Genomic DNA, 16,939 nt, shown 5'->3' on the forward strand with positions numbered 1-16,939 from the left:
ATCACGTCCCTGTAGCATGCCAATGACATGGAAATGTACCACAGCTGCACCTAAGACACAAATGACAAATAGGTTGTGTGTCGCCGAGACTGAATACAATACTTAACATGGCCATAAAAGTAAGAACTTACCTCAACCAATGGAATGACCCGACTGAATTCCGTAGCAGCGCTATGCGGTGATGGTGAGTTGAACTGGACAGTGATGCCGTTACCCTTCATGATGACCTCGGCACCGCCTACTTGCCGACTGCCTCCCCTGTTCATGTAATACATCGTGTAGTAGAGGTTCCCACCATAACTTGATAGCTTTACGGTAAAGAGAGAAAACAGTGTTATATTAGACAATTCAATGACATTTTGACAACAATCGCAATTTATCAAACTTTCTGAAATCTGTTAAAAATCTTCAGATTATCAGAATGAAGATAGAAATTTGCAGTACCTATCCAGGTAGTACAGTTCCCTTGGCCCTGGCTACCCAGAGCTGATATGCACTCAACACTCTGGACCAATTCCTTCGAGGGTCGGCAAGGACTGGCACTGGTAGACAGCTCAGTGCCCAAACCTGAGGCTGGGCACTTCTAATTCAATAGATTATTATAAAGTCAATGTTGCTCAAATTTGATGCAGCATAAGGCAAATGTAGTTGTTTGTATAGCATGGGCATGATTGGCACTGATAGTTATGGTAATGCCCCCAGTCCCCGCCTCATTACGCTATTGCTGGGCCAAAGTTGTGGTGTTGATGTGAGTCACCACTTACAATGCAAGCAATGAATACAACATTACTTTGTCACAAATTATAAGAAATATACATAGGTATCATATTCAGTGGAGAAACTGCTGCTACGGACCTTACTATGTTGCCAAGGAACTGTTGCTAAGGACCATGAGCATTGTTGCTATGGAGTTTACTATGTTGCCAAGGAACTGTTGCTAAGGACCATGAGCATTGTTGCTATGGAGCAAACTCTGTTGCCAAGAAACTGTTGCTAAGGACCTTACATATTACTTAACCCTTTCGCTGCGCAACCCAAAATCCCCACTGCCTTCCAGCACGCCTGAAGAAACATTCACGCTTGAAACACTATTGCCATCTATTGGGTATTTACGGAACTGCATATTAGTCTATAACACATATGGATAAAGAGAGGCGAAGTTGCCAACTGGCGCACGGCCGCACAATAGAAATTTTACCTAAGTCGCCAATTAGCATACATCCGCAGTGAAAGGGTTAAGGTGTAAAAGTGGCAGATGGGCAAAACCATTGGCCAGAGAGGGGAGTCCTATAGTGCATGTAGTGCATTGTATCAGTATTACATGTACATGTAACCCCCTATTGGGTAGTACCCATTCACTCATTCCCTGGGAACGGATGCTACCAAGTTTTAGCACCGTTGCCGTGGAGCTTACCTTGTTGCCAAGGAACTGCCTTGGAAGATTCCAGTAGTAAGTACCATCACGAGTAATGGAGCCATAATCCGCCACACTGAACTGCCTCGTCCCAGGGTTGAATTGGATGTAGTTGGGGTCCATGGTCTGCTGGCTCGCGTAGTTGATCATGGCAATTTGGCTGCCAATGGAGAGCTGGAAAGAGAAAATTGTCACAGCTCAACTTCATCACATGGAAACAAGACATGATCAGAAAAGCAAGCTACTTGGAAAGTTTAATTAAATTTTCTCAAAGACGAAATTTTTATCAAAAGAAGAATAGCGTCAATTCTGTTCATAGCACAAGCCAACCCAGGAAAAATGAACCATCATTTTTGAATTAGTTTTCTAATCTCGATCATAATTAAACTAACTACCAAATTTGACAACTCAATAATGAAGTTGAAAGTTCAATTATGAATATGATAGTGGTTAGCTAATGAGCTTGGTCATTCCACTATGAATCACTTGCCAACCGCAAATTTTGAACAGCCAAGTTTTTCATAACATTAGTCTTTTTCAAAACTATTAAGAGCCTCATGATTATAGTATCCAGAGTCATACAAAATTTAGTTATATTTTCTCCTGAGCTGGTCCATGCTGGTCCATCCCAAGTGGATGCTGGTCCATCCCAAGTGGATGCTGGTCCATCCCAAGTGGATGCTGGCCCATCCCAAGTGGATGCTGGTCCATCTCAAGTGGATACTGGCCCATCCCAAGTTGATGCTGGTCCATCCCAAGTGGATGCTGGTCCATCCCAAGTTGATGCTGGTCCATCCCAAGTGGATGCTGGTCCATCCCAAGTGGATGCTGGTCCATCCCAAGTGGATGCTGGTCCATCCCAAGTGGATGCTGGTCCATCCCAAGTGGATGCTGGTCCATCCCAAGTGGATGCTGGTCCATCCCAAGTGGATGCTGGTCCATCCCAAGTGGATGCTGGTCCATCCCAAGTTGATGCTGGTCCATCCCAAGTTGATGCTGGTCTATCCCAAGTTAAATTCCTAGTTTATTAGTCAAAATATCAATTCACTTCTAGGTGGTCAGAGGTGTTGCGATGTCTTGCTCTAGGGCTGAAAAAGTTGCTGAAAAATTCAATCAGCAGCCAAAGGGTACATTACCTGTGAGCGCCTGAGCTTGCTACTAACACACTGGTCAGTCACTCCAAAACAGAAGCAGTTGAGGCACTCCGAGACAGACTTGGCCTCCGCGTGGAACAGGGGCGGGAGACAAAGTCCACTTGGCGCTGAAAGATCATCAAGGGTTAAAGTCAGGTGCATACAGCGGACAACATTGTCAGGACATTGCTCCTCAGCACTGACGCATTCTCTGTAACTCATATCGGTTCCGGAAAAACAGATAATTCAGCAACGTTACCTTATCTACTTGACAACTGTGAGGTGCAGAATATAGCAATATTGCACAAATTCAGTAACCGCAAAGTTGCTGAATATGGCAACTACAATCTTTCGTTCAATCAGCTATTCAGGAATGTGATCTGCATCTCTACTTCAAGTCGATATCAAGGGACAGCCGTGATATGTCTTGAATTCTACTTATGCAAAGAAAGTTCTATCCAAGAATGGGGCCAAACATACAATTTAAGGGGGTCTCCCAAAAATTATATTATGAATGACAAAAAGGTTTTAGTCCCTTGGTAGTTAGTTGTTGTCATAGTGCCAGTAGTTGTGAAGCACTTCGGTAGGCCTACAGACCAAGGTAAGCTAGCGCCAGAAGCGCTTTAAAAACACCATTATTTCATTGAGAACGGCAGAAACAAATTTAATAACAACACTTACGCTTTATTGTTACGATTGCATCAGGTTGAGCAAAAACGCTTCCCTTGTTGTTGAGGGCCTCACAGGTATATGCGCCTTGGTCCGACTCCCTGATCTGTCGGATGGTCAGGGTACCAATACCACCCTCGCTGGTGGTAGAGACGCGCGGGGGGTCTGGGATGTGACCCCAGTTGAGCCGCCAGACAATCAGTGGCACCGGGGTACCTCTAGCCTCACAGGATATGACAACAGTTTCTCCCTGATCAACCTCAACTTTTCCTGGTGGTGACCTCAGGACAATAGGAGGAGCTGAAATTGTGTTGTAAATTATGAAAGATGGCGGGGAATAGAAGTCAAGGAAAATGACTTAACCAGCAACACCATGTTCTGGACAATTCCATGAGTAGACTGAATGTTTTGTACATGACGAGATGGGGGGAGGCAGAAGAATCTGCAAGTAAAGGACAATTTGTTGAATAGCTATCTAGGAATGATTGCCAGATAGAGCATGAAGAGATGAGGGGTTAAGTGAGCAATATCCTGGATCCAGTTGTTCTGACCACCCATCAGTGACATTTACTACGCTTCGTGTTACGTCGAAGGGCTTCACAAAAGGCGATCATGCCAAGTTAATACTTAACATTTTCACTGCTGGAGTTTTTTGTGGGGGGGGGGAATGGTTTGGGCCAAAACATCGTGAGTTTTTTACCCATAGATCTACGTTTTGAACAACCAGGCCAAGATGAGTAACACGATGACTTTCATAGGAGCATTGATGCAAGTATCAATTCGTGTCTTGTACCCCCCCTCCTCAAGGGTACGACACCTTATCACCCTATAACGACATCTTAAGGCTCAAGCATCACCCTTTTTTCACCAATGCTACTTTTTCTTTCGTCAAGACATCACCATCAACAATATATCAGTTATCACCGTCATATAAAGTAACCGAACTAATTTTACTGGGTAAGGCTGTATGTTCGACAAGACATCGACACATTAGCATCCTTATTCTTTCCAGCTTCGCCAAATTTTCACTAAAGGAAAAATAAATACTACTCAAGCATCGGCAAAGATTAGTGGTGATAGCTTAACTACCCTTGAGGAGGGGGGGTAAAAAAACCAATTGATACTTGCATGAATGTCGCCTACTTTTGCGCATTGAGGTAAAGAAAATTACCTACCGCATCCTAATTCATCTGACTGGTCCTGACAATCGACTTCACTGTCACACTGGTAACTGGCCGGGATACACTGGTCACGACTCTGACACTGGTACTCAGTCTTCTTACAGGGGGCGCCAGGGGCAGATGTCGCTAGAAAGATATCAAATGTACAGTATGAATGACCACAACAAAGTGTGACAACAGTTTTGTCTTCTACACTAAAAAACAGATGTTACTGTCGATATATACCGGTTAGAAGAAAAAAGTCAAAATTTTGAAAACATTTTCAAAGTCAAAAAAGTTTTGGGACTGATGATTTTGGGACATTTGGAGCAGAAAACAAAAAAAACAGTGAAAAAAAATTTTTGTACTTGAACATTTTTCAATTTCAAAATCTGTACAGGTTTTCTTCAAATAAGATCCAAATCAGCAAACATAGTATCAACATATAGTGCTCATTGAGAGCTTTCCAATGAATGGTCATGTCAATATGTTTACAAATGGAACCATCACAAAGTGTTCATTGAGAGCTTTCCAATGAATGGTCATGTCAATATGTTTACAAATGGAACCATCACAAAGTGTTCATTGAGAGCTTTCCAATGAATGGTCATGTCAATATGATTACAAATGGAACCATCACAAAGTGCTCATTGAGAGCTTTCCAATGAATGGTCATGTCAATATGATTACAAATGGAACCATCACAAAGTGCTCATTGAGAGCTTTCCAATGAATGGTCATGTCAATATGTTTACAAATGGAACCATCACAAAGTGCTCATTGAGAGCTTTCCAATGAATGGTCATGTCAATATGTTTACAAATGGAACCATCACAAAGTGCTCAATGAGAGCTCTCCAATGAATGGTCATGTCAATATGTTTACAAATGGAACCATCACAAAGTGCTCAATGAGAGCTCTCCAATGAATGGTCATGTCAATATGTTTACAAATGGAACCATCACAAAGTGCTCATTGAGAGCTTTCCAATGAATGGTCATGTCAATATGATTACAAATGGAACCATCACAAAGTGCTCATTGAGAGCTTTCCAATGAATGGTCATGTCAATATGTTTACAAATGGAACCATCACAAAGTGCTCATTGAGAGCTTTCCAATGAATGGTCATGTCAATATGATTACAAATGGAACCATCACAAAGTGCTCATTGAGAGCTTTCCAATGAATGGTCATGTCAATATGATTACAAATGGAACCATCACAAAATGCTCATTGAGACTGTCTAAAAGCTCCTGTCAATAGGTTTGTCAATGGGGTTTTCTACGGCTGAATACTTACGGCAAATGTTTTCGTCTGAATTGTCCCCACAGTCATTGTCCCCATCGCACCACCAGATAGACTGAATACACTTGCCAGAATCGCAGCGATGTTCATTGGGTTCGCACGGCATTGTATCGACTGAAAGGTGGAATGATTTCAGACTAAAATATCATGCCAGGCTGGATATTCTTGCAATAGAGATTGAGGTAAGGCACCATACGGACTCCATCTCTGAAGTTGAGTTACAGCTATCTAGTGATACATCAGATTTAGTCAAATCGACAAGCGTTTTTATAGGACCGGAGCGACCCTGTATATTCCACTGATCTGCACATTGTCCTTCTGTCTTCTTCACGGCTGATCAATTCTCTGGTCATTGTGGACCCCATGAGGTCACAAAGTCATCGGACATGTACAGACAATTTCTATTTCCTGAAGTTTAAATTTCTAAACGCTAAGGAGAAAATGTTCAATATCAAAACTAGACCTTACCGCAATTGGCTTCATCTGATTTGTCCGCGCAATCAAAGTCCCCATCACAGAGGTAATCTTTGGGTATGCACTGTCCGCTATTACATCTTGTGTCTGTATCTGCACGACACTGACCATCGGTCGGTGGGACAAGCGTTGGGCCAACTGGAAAAAATTTGATATTCTCAAACATCTCAATTTATAATGACCCACAGTTTACAGCATAGGCCTAAATGCACCACCAAAACCGTTTGAGTTGGTGTCAGTATTGGTTTTCTCACGAAAACAGCTCGAGTGGAGCAAAAACGTAAGCCAAAACCTTGGCTCCACCTTGATTTTTGCCTACAGCTTAGCTCCACCCTTGCAGCTTCAGTGAGACAATCAATACCTCCAGCTTGGTAACAATTCCTCAAGCTCAACTAACATCTTTTTGGTTAAGTCTGTCAATGATTTTGATATCAGTCCTCAGAGAGCAGTCTGACAAACAAGATAATATGACTCCCTTTGCCATAAGTGGTGCTTACTGGTTTGTTACAGGCAATCGCTTCAATTGTAGCTCTGTGGTATTATACACGTAGCAGGAAGCAGAAAGAGTTATATAACCAACGGTGGCGACCGTTGGCTGAGTCACGTGCTACGAGGCTCGGTCATGGTGCAAAATTCCTTTTGTACATTTTTACAGACAGAATTTCTTTCTCGGTGGCCTAAGCCCTGTCTTCTGGAGACATAGTCATGAAATTTTCACTAATGAATACAAGTGATACACAAACTATACGACTGATGCAAAACATACACTAGATCTTCATAAATTAGTGGTCTTGTATCGCACTGCCTGCAACAGAAGCCTTGTGGTTCCCTCAGGTAGCATACCTTGGTACCGAAAAAGGAACCTAGGTAACTGACCACCTGGTAACTATTGCAGGCAGTCAGCTGCATTGCTCAAACATGAACTATTAGTTGCTTCTACACGAGGACGGTTTTAGCCCTCCTCACCTCGAGCCACTTGAAGCCGGATCACCTGTAATTAGCTTTGCGCTGTCTACACGGAGACGGATCAAATCGCCGGCCCCAGGTCAGTTCAGGCCACTTAAACCACTAACCCGTCGCATGGTGGCGCATGTGACTCTTTATTCGGTGGATCATATATATATGATATACTGCGCTACCTGATTTTAGTACTGTGCGCAAAGTGACTCGAGGCTAGATCGGTTCTACACGAGAGATTAAGCATCTTGAAGTGGCTCCAACCCGCCTCAAGTGACTCGAGACTGCAGTGCTAACGCGCCTCGGGTCAGGTCACTTGGAGACGGTTCTGATTTCGTTCTACACGGTAAAAATCATCCTGACCCGCCTCGAGCTGGCTCGAAGCCGGTTCCAACTGTCCTCGTGTAGAAAGGCCTATTGACAGATACAAGCCATCAATACTACGTTGTCCGAGATCATAACATTGTTCATCAGGTCTACATGGCTGAGCGCAAAACTGTTGTAACTGACAAATTTGAAAAAAATGAGTTAGCCCCAGAAATCAATGCAAAAACATCATATCTACAATATTATTGTGTTGATTAGTGCTGCCTTGTATCATACGCCCCTAAACTACCAATGTAATACTATTGTATCTGCAGATTACAGGAAAACATGAGTGCAAAAACATTGTATCTGCATTCAAAATGGCTTCCTCAAAACAAAAGAGGCTGATGACTGCTGATGAAGTTCAAATCTTTGAAGTCATTTTCCTCAAAACCAAAGGAAGTGTAGATACAACAGTTTTGCACTCAGCCCACGTTCACGCTCTAACATAAAACGGACAAAAATACTCACAAACATCGACCATGAGACGTCCACTCGCACGTATATCCTCAGCAACTCCAATCACCGAGCATGTGTACTGACCGGAATCAGCTGCCCTTGTCACCCCAATTGTCAAGACACCATCAACGTCAGTTGCCCCCTGCGGCAACTGTTGACCATTCCGGCTCCAACGCACCTTGGGTGGAGGGTTACCCGTCGTGCGACAGATGAACATGGCGCGTTGACCCTCCCTGATACGGAGGCTGGGTGGAGCAACATTGATTCTGATTGGTACTTCTTCCACTGAAAGAAATTGTCGGGAATGATCGACTAGTCAGCCTGAACCTTGCTCTAGCATTTAACCTCACCTTTGTGAGGGAGCTTTTGATGGGGTTGACCTTAGTAACCCATCACAGATCCTCATACGCAGAGATTTCGAAATTTGCATAAAATTTGTTCTGTTTGACGGAGTTTTATCCAAATAGGTGTAAGGATCTATGATAGGTTGCTATTCTAAACCCTCCCTATCAAAGTTAGATCAACAGACCATGATAAAAAGAACTTGGGAGAGGTTGCCTCCTGTCTGAAGCTGGATTTCCCACAAGGTAGATGGCTGGCTGCGACTCGAACTGGTAGAAGATTATCGTAGAGGGTGTTGCTGATTCCACAGGGTGATTGCCACATGTGAGAGTTCTCACCTTCCAATTTGCTCATGGAGTAATACATTTTCAAATCGGGTGACAATGCCACTTGTCAGAAACCGCGCCTAAACCTTACAGGCAAAAGTGTCCATGCATGGATCATTGATGGACCCACGGATCATCACAAACCATGTCTTACTGCGGTACACCATCATAGATGCTGTGATGACCCATGACAGACCCACTGATGGCCCATGGACCATCCATTGATGAGAGTTCCATCATAGGCCTACTGACATAGGGTCCCATCAAAATGAACGAACTTGTCTGCAGCAAAGTACAAATCCACTTGAGTGACCATCTTCAGAATTCTGGAAAATCTGTATAGTTCACCAATTTTAAAATGAAATCTTTGAAGGCCCGTCAAAAAATCTTTACAATATAATGGATTCCATGCATGGATCAATGATGGACCCATGGCAGATATGAACATAGGTTCTATCCATGGATCTATGATGGGGATTCTCCATCATCTATCCATGGATGGGCCCATGCATGGATCAATGATGGACCCATGGCAGATATGAACATAGGATCTATCCATGGATCTATGATGGGATTCTCCATCATCTATCCATGGATGGGCCCATGCATGGATCAATGATGGGCCCATGGCAGATATGAACATAGGATCTATCCATGGATCTATGATGGGATTCTCCATCATCTATCCATGGATGGGCCCATGGATTAATCGCCGTCATAAATTCACGCATGGACACTTTTGCCCAGAACTATAAATCGGTGAAGAAAATATCCACAACTTACCGCAATCGGCCTCGTCACTTCCATCTCCACAGTCGCGGCGCTTGTCACATTTCCTCCTGGCATCGATGCATTCTCCGCTAACGCACTTAAACTGGTTGGGTCGACACTGGACAGCTGAATATCAAAATTCCATAATCTGCCAATCGGTCACAATAGATTTTAGGATTATTGGCGTGATTGAGAAGGAATCAGATGAACCTGTTTGCGTTCAGAGAATTCCTCAGCCAAGGTGGAGCTTTTGGTTTCACTTTTGATCCATAACCAGGTAATTAAATTGTTGGTGGAGGAATCTAAAGTTGGGAGCACACTGGGATAAACGTACAAATCGTAGAAATCCTCAGCCAAGGTGGTTTTTTACTTTCACTTTTGATCCATAACCAGGTAATTAAATTGTTGGTGGAGGAATCTAAAGTTGGGAGCACACTGGGATAAACGTACACTAATCCTGATCGTATCTCGGAGGTTTTTAAGATTTTATATCAATGGAAAGACAAATGGTTTGTTGCCTTGGCATCCGTGACATTGCGTTGTAAGTTATTCATGTCCCGTCATGTCATACTGCCATAAAGCAACTTTCAGTTTGAAATCAAGTGGAAAAGCAACCTCTTGAATATAACCTACTTCCAAACATTTTTCTCTCTGTGCTCTGAGATTTAGGACATACTAACAATGACAACAATACAGCTATCATTTTACTCAAATCTGATGAAAAATCGATGGGGATTTCAAAATGGTAGGGCGGAGGGGTAAAGTTAAATGCAGGTGGAAGTAAGATTGTTACAACGCAACCTGAATGTGAAGAGATGAATTAAAGGACTGCAAGGCAGAATATCTGAAGTTATATGATATTGCACATAAGTTAGGTTCATTTAAAAGGGTACCCCTTTAATTACAAGATAACATGTTAACTGTTTATTTTGTACCATTCAGGCTGAGCAATTTTGGCAGGATGAAGCAAAGTTTTGTCACGTGAGTGGATATCAAGCAGACAACTGATGTTCGACCCTCCCCCCGAAAAAATCACCAGTTTAGTAATGCAATGAGGCTCATCAACTGTAACAACTTACGGCACTCGAGTTCATCACTTCCGTCACGACAATCAGAGCGCCTGTCGCATTTCCTGCTAGAGTCAATGCACTCCCCAGAACGACACCGAAACTCGTTGTCACGACACCTTGTGGCTATGAAGGACAACACGAAAAGAGTTAAAAACTAAGCAATACTCTAGTTCGAACTCACAGTGATTTGTGATGCAAGAGCCAAGTTACCTGGAATCAGGTCGTCAGTAGAGATGAGTGGTGCCCAGACCATAATATTTGCAAACTAGATCTCAGAGATGTCTGTGTTTAAACTAGAAGCAACACATTAGATTAAAGCATACTCTGGTTTCACCGATCTAAGATATTTTCCGATACTCCACAAACTGGTGATGTAAAGTACATGGTCGTTAGATGCCATTCGATATGTTCAATTTGGGTACAGAATTGGTTGGTGACACCAAGTTGTCCGATGGTCCGGACATCTTGTTCCAACTTGGCCTTATGCAAGTATCAATTCGTTTCTTGTACCCCCCCTCCTCAAGGGTAGTTAAGCTATCACCACTAATCTTTGCCGATGCTTGAGTAGTATTTATTTTTCCTTTAGTGAAAATTTGGCGAAGCTGGAAAGAATAAGGATGCTAATGTGTCGATGTCTTGTCGAACATATAGCCTTACCCAGTAAAATTAGTTCGGTTACTTTATATGATGGTGACAACTGATATATTGTTGATGGTGATGTCTTGACGAAAGAAAAAGTAGCATTGGTGAAAAAAGGGTGATGCTTGAGCCTTAAGATGTTGTTATAGGGTGATAAGGTGTCGTACCCTTGAGGAGGGGGGGTACAAGACACGAATTGATACTTGCATTAGCGTACATGATTTCATAGTAACAATAAAATGATCTTAGATAAGTCAAACTAGAGTGTATCAAACTAGCAGGGAATGATACCTTAATATTTGCAGCATTTTGTAAAGCCATAGTTCTTTAGAAATAATGAATAGTCCAAATTAGCTGGCCGCATAGCAAGCACCACTTTTTTTTTGTTACGTCCTGTATATTGTTACGCCCTGTATAAATAACTTACGTCGACACTCAAATTCGTCAGTTCCGTCACGGCAATTGTATTCCCTGTTACAGCGCAGACTCGCGTCAATACACTGACCATTCCGACACTGGAATTGACCGTCACGACACCTTGTGGCTGTTAGTGAAAACAAATTTGCTAGCAGTTTAGTGCAATGAGGTGCAAGCAGTGAGTGACGCAAGCAAATTGGGGTACGACTCTAGTTTTAAGGCATCCCGACAAGGGGTGCCAATTTAATTTTGACAGGGGTTTTCGCAACTCTCAGAAATAATTCCAAAATAGATAATTGACCGAAGTAGTTTGCATTAGGATCCCCAGAAACCCACTTTTCAATTGAAACGAAGACTTTGATCTACTGATAACAGCTGCTTCCTCTGATTTCTTATTTGCACAGAGCAACAAGCTCATCAATCACCGCCTCCCGGCCTACAAACTACTTTTTTCTATAACAGGTCAGAGCTAAACATTCATTAATGTCGTTCAGTTGATCAGGATGTGCAAATCTAAGAAATGGTGGGATAGGTTGTGCTCATATCAAGGACACTGGTGCAAAAGGACGTCAAAATGAATCTTAACCCTACAATCTGTAAAGTGGGTGAAAGGTTAAAAGTATTGACCACCAGTAAGTTTCACTCTTTAAGAGGATGTTCAAGAGTATGGCCGATACCAAGTGTACTGGAGGATGCTGCAATGTGCATTTTGAAGCGTCCACATTTCAGTACATCAAATATCCAGATGGCCAATATTGAACATGGCTCAATCAATGGTCTCTGCACCGCATCACTTAGGCCTTCATCTAAATCATGGTAATTCTAAGTTAAAATGATCAAACTATTTGTCCAAAATTAGAAAATAGCCAACACCAACATAGCACTAATTTTTTGGGGCGATATCAGTTTGGTCTCAAATACTTTCTAACACACATGGTTTGCCAATTTTGATGCTCAAACTTCTTCATCCAAATCAGATTTCAATATCAATTTCCTTTTTTCTAATTTCGCGTTTGACCCCCTTTTTGCACCAGTATCTCTGAGAATAATCTAGTGAGTGTGTAAGGAGAAGGCAATAAGTGGTGAACACGAATACACATAACAATGCCGTAAACCAGAAAATTTCTGCATAACGTTTTATTTCAGCATATTCGACATCAAATAGAAATGATACTTTATTCTCACTGTTGTTTTTGTTGACGACGTATGGCTTTTCTTGCCCCCCATTCCCAGAAACAAGATGGAGTGCAAGTCCACATCAACAAAGTCCTCTTCTGGCCAAAGTTGCATGTACAACCATTTCCAAGTTCACAGCAAAAGAAAATGCATAAATTGTCTTTCGATAAAAGATTATCTCATCAAGAGATTTAGAATACTGCAGAGATTTTAATATGAAAGTCATCCACAATAGAATTGAATGAAAATTAAAGAGCAAGGGCCTGAGGTTTGGCAACAGAGAAAGCAAATATACCTTGTCAGAAAGCCCAGCGCACACACGTGATCAAATCAGGGGCATAGCCGAAGCAAGTAAATTCTGCAATAGCATTCCGCTAAGTTACTATTTATAGCTCACAAGGTCATTAGCATAAGATATTGATGACGTTTTAGTCACGTGACAGTCGGACATCGACACTTATTTCTACGCATTTGAGCTTATTTCAAAGTCAATTATCTTTGACCCTGCATTGTTTTTAGCATGAATGATACCATAGAGTCAGAGAGAGAAATATTCAGAACAATTATGTAGTATTTCCAACACTCGGACATGTGCCAGATTGAATCTAACCACCCTAGTTAGAAAGCCTGAATCCATTACGAAACCGCATGTTTGTCCGACATTGCCTGTAATTCAGCGATGGGGAAATAGAGTGCAGCAGCTGCAGTGACCTCATCATCGCGGAATGCTATACAGGATGTGCTGCTATCATTCAAGGCCCCACAACAGCACTCGCAGAGCCGAACTATTGCGTTTTGAAGCTAAATAAACACTCGCACACGTGACAAAGCAAGTCTCGCACGACATCATAAGTTACGTCAGACACGTCGCTTAATCGAAGTATGACATCCCATGAAAGGTACAGCATGTCTGACATCATGAGTGATGTCACAAAACACTCAAATCCTCATGTGCTTGGATGTTTGATGGCCCTGAAGATGCGATTTTTTCTGATACTGCAAGGGATGTATGGGCCTTGAACATGTTGAATGAAAGCAGAAACTTTGGTCTTGTCTGCAAGGGTTGCCTCAAAAAAACATACTGAAATTTAAGATGCTGCAGCACAGCTATTGCTCCCAATATGATTGTTTGTGTGCGCTTGGTTTTCACAACAAAGTTTATATAACCTTTACTTGCCAGCCGATTTGGGTTGCAATTTGTGCACATCACCTAAAATTGAAATTTAGACGATGAATTTGAAACTTACGACATCCTGTTTCGTCGGTATCATCGCGGCAATCCTGGTTCCCGTCACATTTTTGTTGGATGGCGATACATTCTCCCGTTCCGCAGGTGAATTCTGTATCTTCGCATGCCTTGGCTGGAAAAGCAAATTGACAAATATCTGGTGTTACCATGGTTACCGTGCATCTCCATAGAGTTCAAGTTCTGGTCCAAAGGTGTGTGAAAGAACTTTTATAACTTCCCATGCAGGTGTTCCACCAGATTCCCACTAAAAACTGACAGGCTACCGACTAGTTCACATCAAAATCCTCACTAGGTTTTCCTTTGAGGTCTTGACGACGCTTCACACCATCTACCCACGACCTCTGCAAGACATCTGAACCGCCACAGGGCCCCTGTGCAAACAGTCACTGAAGTCAAATTCATCTGGACAGTAGAGCAAGTTTGTGCTTGATACCTTAGTGCATCAGCCAACAATAATGACTATTTCTTAGTGATCATCAAGTTGAAGTTCAGTATACAACATTGAAAACAGCGTAATGGTGGTCAGTGCTCCTCAGGGTAGTCCCAATATCAGTCACAGATGACCTGCCTGAATATCGTTGAGCTGCTGAGCCGCGTTGGTAATCAGGGGCGGATTAAAGGGGGCAAACACGGCCCCGGCCCCCCTATTTTCTGCCGGCTTTAAAAAGTAGGATTTTCTGAGAGAGAAATGCTTAAAGATGGTGCTCTACAGTGTTCATGCTGTGTTTCCAGCATGTACGCAATGTGCAGTAAGGCCTACGCGTGCTGTGTATGCATCAGTGACATAACATCACTGGAACATCTAAAGCCACTACCAGACATGACACATACTGATTGCATCCACAATGGCGAACCACACATATAGCATCCCAGATCCTCATACGATTCTTGATTTAGATTGTTATAGTACATATCCATGTACCTTCATTCCAAGATCCTAAAGATCCTACCCAAGAATCTTACAATATTTTGTAAGATCTTAACCAAGAATCTTACAATACTTTGTAAGATCCTACCCAAGAATCTTACAATACTTTGTAAGATCCTACCCAAGAATCTTACAATATTTTGTAAGATCTTACCCAAGAATCTTACAATATTTTGTAAGATCTTAACCAAGAATCTTACAATATTTTGTGAGATCTTAACCAAGAATCTTACAATATTTTGTGAGATCCTTAACAAGAATCTTACAAGAAACAGACATGAATACGAAACTGAAAAAGATCTGAAGTTGACAGTGGATACATACAAACTGTGCCAAGTATAGCTTAGGTAAAAGATCTGCTAATTCCATCACTGCTACCTATACAGCCACTGTCAGACATGACACATTTAACAGATTGATAATTGCTTATGGAGTAGACAATGTGTAGCATGCGTGCAAACCCGTGCTAAACTTGTTTCAAATGATACATTACCACAACTCTAAAGCAACTACACAGGTACATGAAGGACAGAACATCCTAAACTAACAGCACGAACCAATGCTAATTAGCTCGTTTAATGGTGACCATTCCTGTATGATAGCACAGTTCCCTACAAGCTACCAATAAGGCACAGATCCAGAGAAAGACACAACAGTCACCAATTTCCCTTTCTGTCTAAGAATCTTTCAAATTGACCACTGGGAAAATTGAGCATCAAAACACCGCTGGAATTTCAATTGATACTGAGTTGGCGTTGATGGTACAGACATCATCTGAAGATGGCCATACCAACACTTGATACAAACTGTGTTTTCTGATCGTCATTTGATGGCCGTAGTTGAAGTTAGTATCAGCAGGTTTTTAAAAGTCATTGCAATTTCGTCCAGGCCCAATTTTAAACGGGTTCCCATCTTTTTCAAACGCCTGGATCCGGCCGTAATGGGTACTAGCTATAGACATACAATCTCTAAGGCTTACCACAGCCTATTTCATCGGTGCCATCACGACAATCGTAACTGCCATCGCATTTTTTGCGAGCGTCAATACATTCTCCTGTGCCGCATTTAAACTCAGAAGATCGGCACTGTTTGGCTACCGAATAAAAAGACAGCTTTCAGGATTTCTCTTGCATGAACCAACAACTAAAAGATCTGAGATAATTCCCGGCAACCATCATTCCTAATCATTATCGATTTAGGCTTCATTGTCGATTTTTGTATCCTTGTCAAAATCAGGTTACGGGTCCCCCCAGGTAGGCATCTTAGTCTTTGCCCTGGCATAGACACTATAAAGGTATATCTCAGTTTTCAGTCTCATTCTAAGGACTTTGAAGAGATAGGAATTTCAGGTCCTTGAAATGCACGCTAGTTTATACAGAAACAAATAGGGGTTCTCCCCCTTATCAAACCTGTGATTGCCAGCAGTTTTAACCACAAAGCTTTGAGGCTCCACATTTTGTTTTCAACATCCTAAACTTTTCCCTCTTTCTGAGCTGCCACAGAATGTGATAAAAGCATATTGATGTCATCCGACTACAAAAAGCATGAACAACATAATGTCCTGACACTGTTGATCCCAAGGTAATCAACTCTGGGGTCAACAGGTTATCTCTCTTCTCCGTCTGAGAAAGGACAAAAAGTCGCATCGTGGAACCTCAAACGATAGGATGATCAGACACAGAAATTAGAGATAAACATTGGCTAAACTATTCACAAGCAAATCAGAAATGCAACTTACGACATCCCTCCTCATCACTTGTGTCGGAGCAATCGTAACGACCGTCACAACGTCGTCTGTTGTCAACGCAATCACCATTGCGACACGTGAATTCAGACGCTTGACATTGGACCGCTGAAATTGTTAAAGGCCGAGCAATCCTGAAGTTGCATGTGAAAACTGACAACGGACAAATCACTGGTGGTTCAAATGATTGTAATATCTCTCACATCTCTGCCTTCTATGAACAGTTAGTCATGGTCGACTACTACGCATGACCTTCGGGGTAACACGTCACAAAAAGAGGAAGACCAGTGATGTCACTTGCCCAAGAACACAATCAAGAATCAAGGAGCAATTATTAT

At 42.2% G+C, this 16,939-nt stretch overlaps 1 protein-coding gene across 24 annotated transcripts in view; it reads right to left on the minus strand.

Moving 5' to 3' along the window:
• LOC135497059 (basement membrane-specific heparan sulfate proteoglycan core protein-like) overlaps positions 1 to 16,939 on the minus strand; it is a 184,590-nt gene that overhangs the window by 113,292 nt on the left and 54,359 nt on the right. For 21 of the 24 annotated variants that reach the window (XM_064786736.1, XM_064786731.1, XM_064786752.1 and 18 more), the window contains 14 exons: positions 16,596 to 16,709; positions 15,837 to 15,950; positions 13,928 to 14,041; positions 11,515 to 11,631; positions 10,458 to 10,571; positions 9,391 to 9,504; positions 7,952 to 8,224; positions 6,152 to 6,295; positions 5,678 to 5,797; positions 4,392 to 4,523; positions 3,229 to 3,516; positions 2,551 to 2,675; positions 1,415 to 1,588; positions 132 to 308 (listed from right to left, as the gene is read on the minus strand). In XM_064786736.1, coding sequence (XP_064642806.1) covers positions 132 to 308; positions 1,415 to 1,588; positions 2,551 to 2,675; positions 3,229 to 3,516; positions 4,392 to 4,523; positions 5,678 to 5,797; positions 6,152 to 6,295; positions 7,952 to 8,224; positions 9,391 to 9,504; positions 10,458 to 10,571; positions 11,515 to 11,631; positions 13,928 to 14,041; positions 15,837 to 15,950; positions 16,596 to 16,709 — 2,120 coding nt within the window. The remainder of the gene's footprint in view (positions 1 to 131; positions 309 to 1,414; positions 1,589 to 2,550; positions 2,676 to 3,228; positions 3,517 to 4,391; positions 4,524 to 5,677; positions 5,798 to 6,151; positions 6,296 to 7,951; positions 8,225 to 9,390; positions 9,505 to 10,457; positions 10,572 to 11,514; positions 11,632 to 13,927; positions 14,042 to 15,836; positions 15,951 to 16,595; positions 16,710 to 16,939) is intronic. The other 3 variants (XM_064786739.1, XM_064786742.1, XM_064786740.1) reach the window with 3 other exon arrangements.

Source organism: Lineus longissimus, chromosome 12 (genome assembly GCF_910592395.1).
Source record: "Lineus longissimus chromosome 12, tnLinLong1.2, whole genome shotgun sequence".
Taxonomy (NCBI): domain Eukaryota; kingdom Metazoa; phylum Nemertea; class Pilidiophora; order Heteronemertea; family Lineidae; genus Lineus; species Lineus longissimus.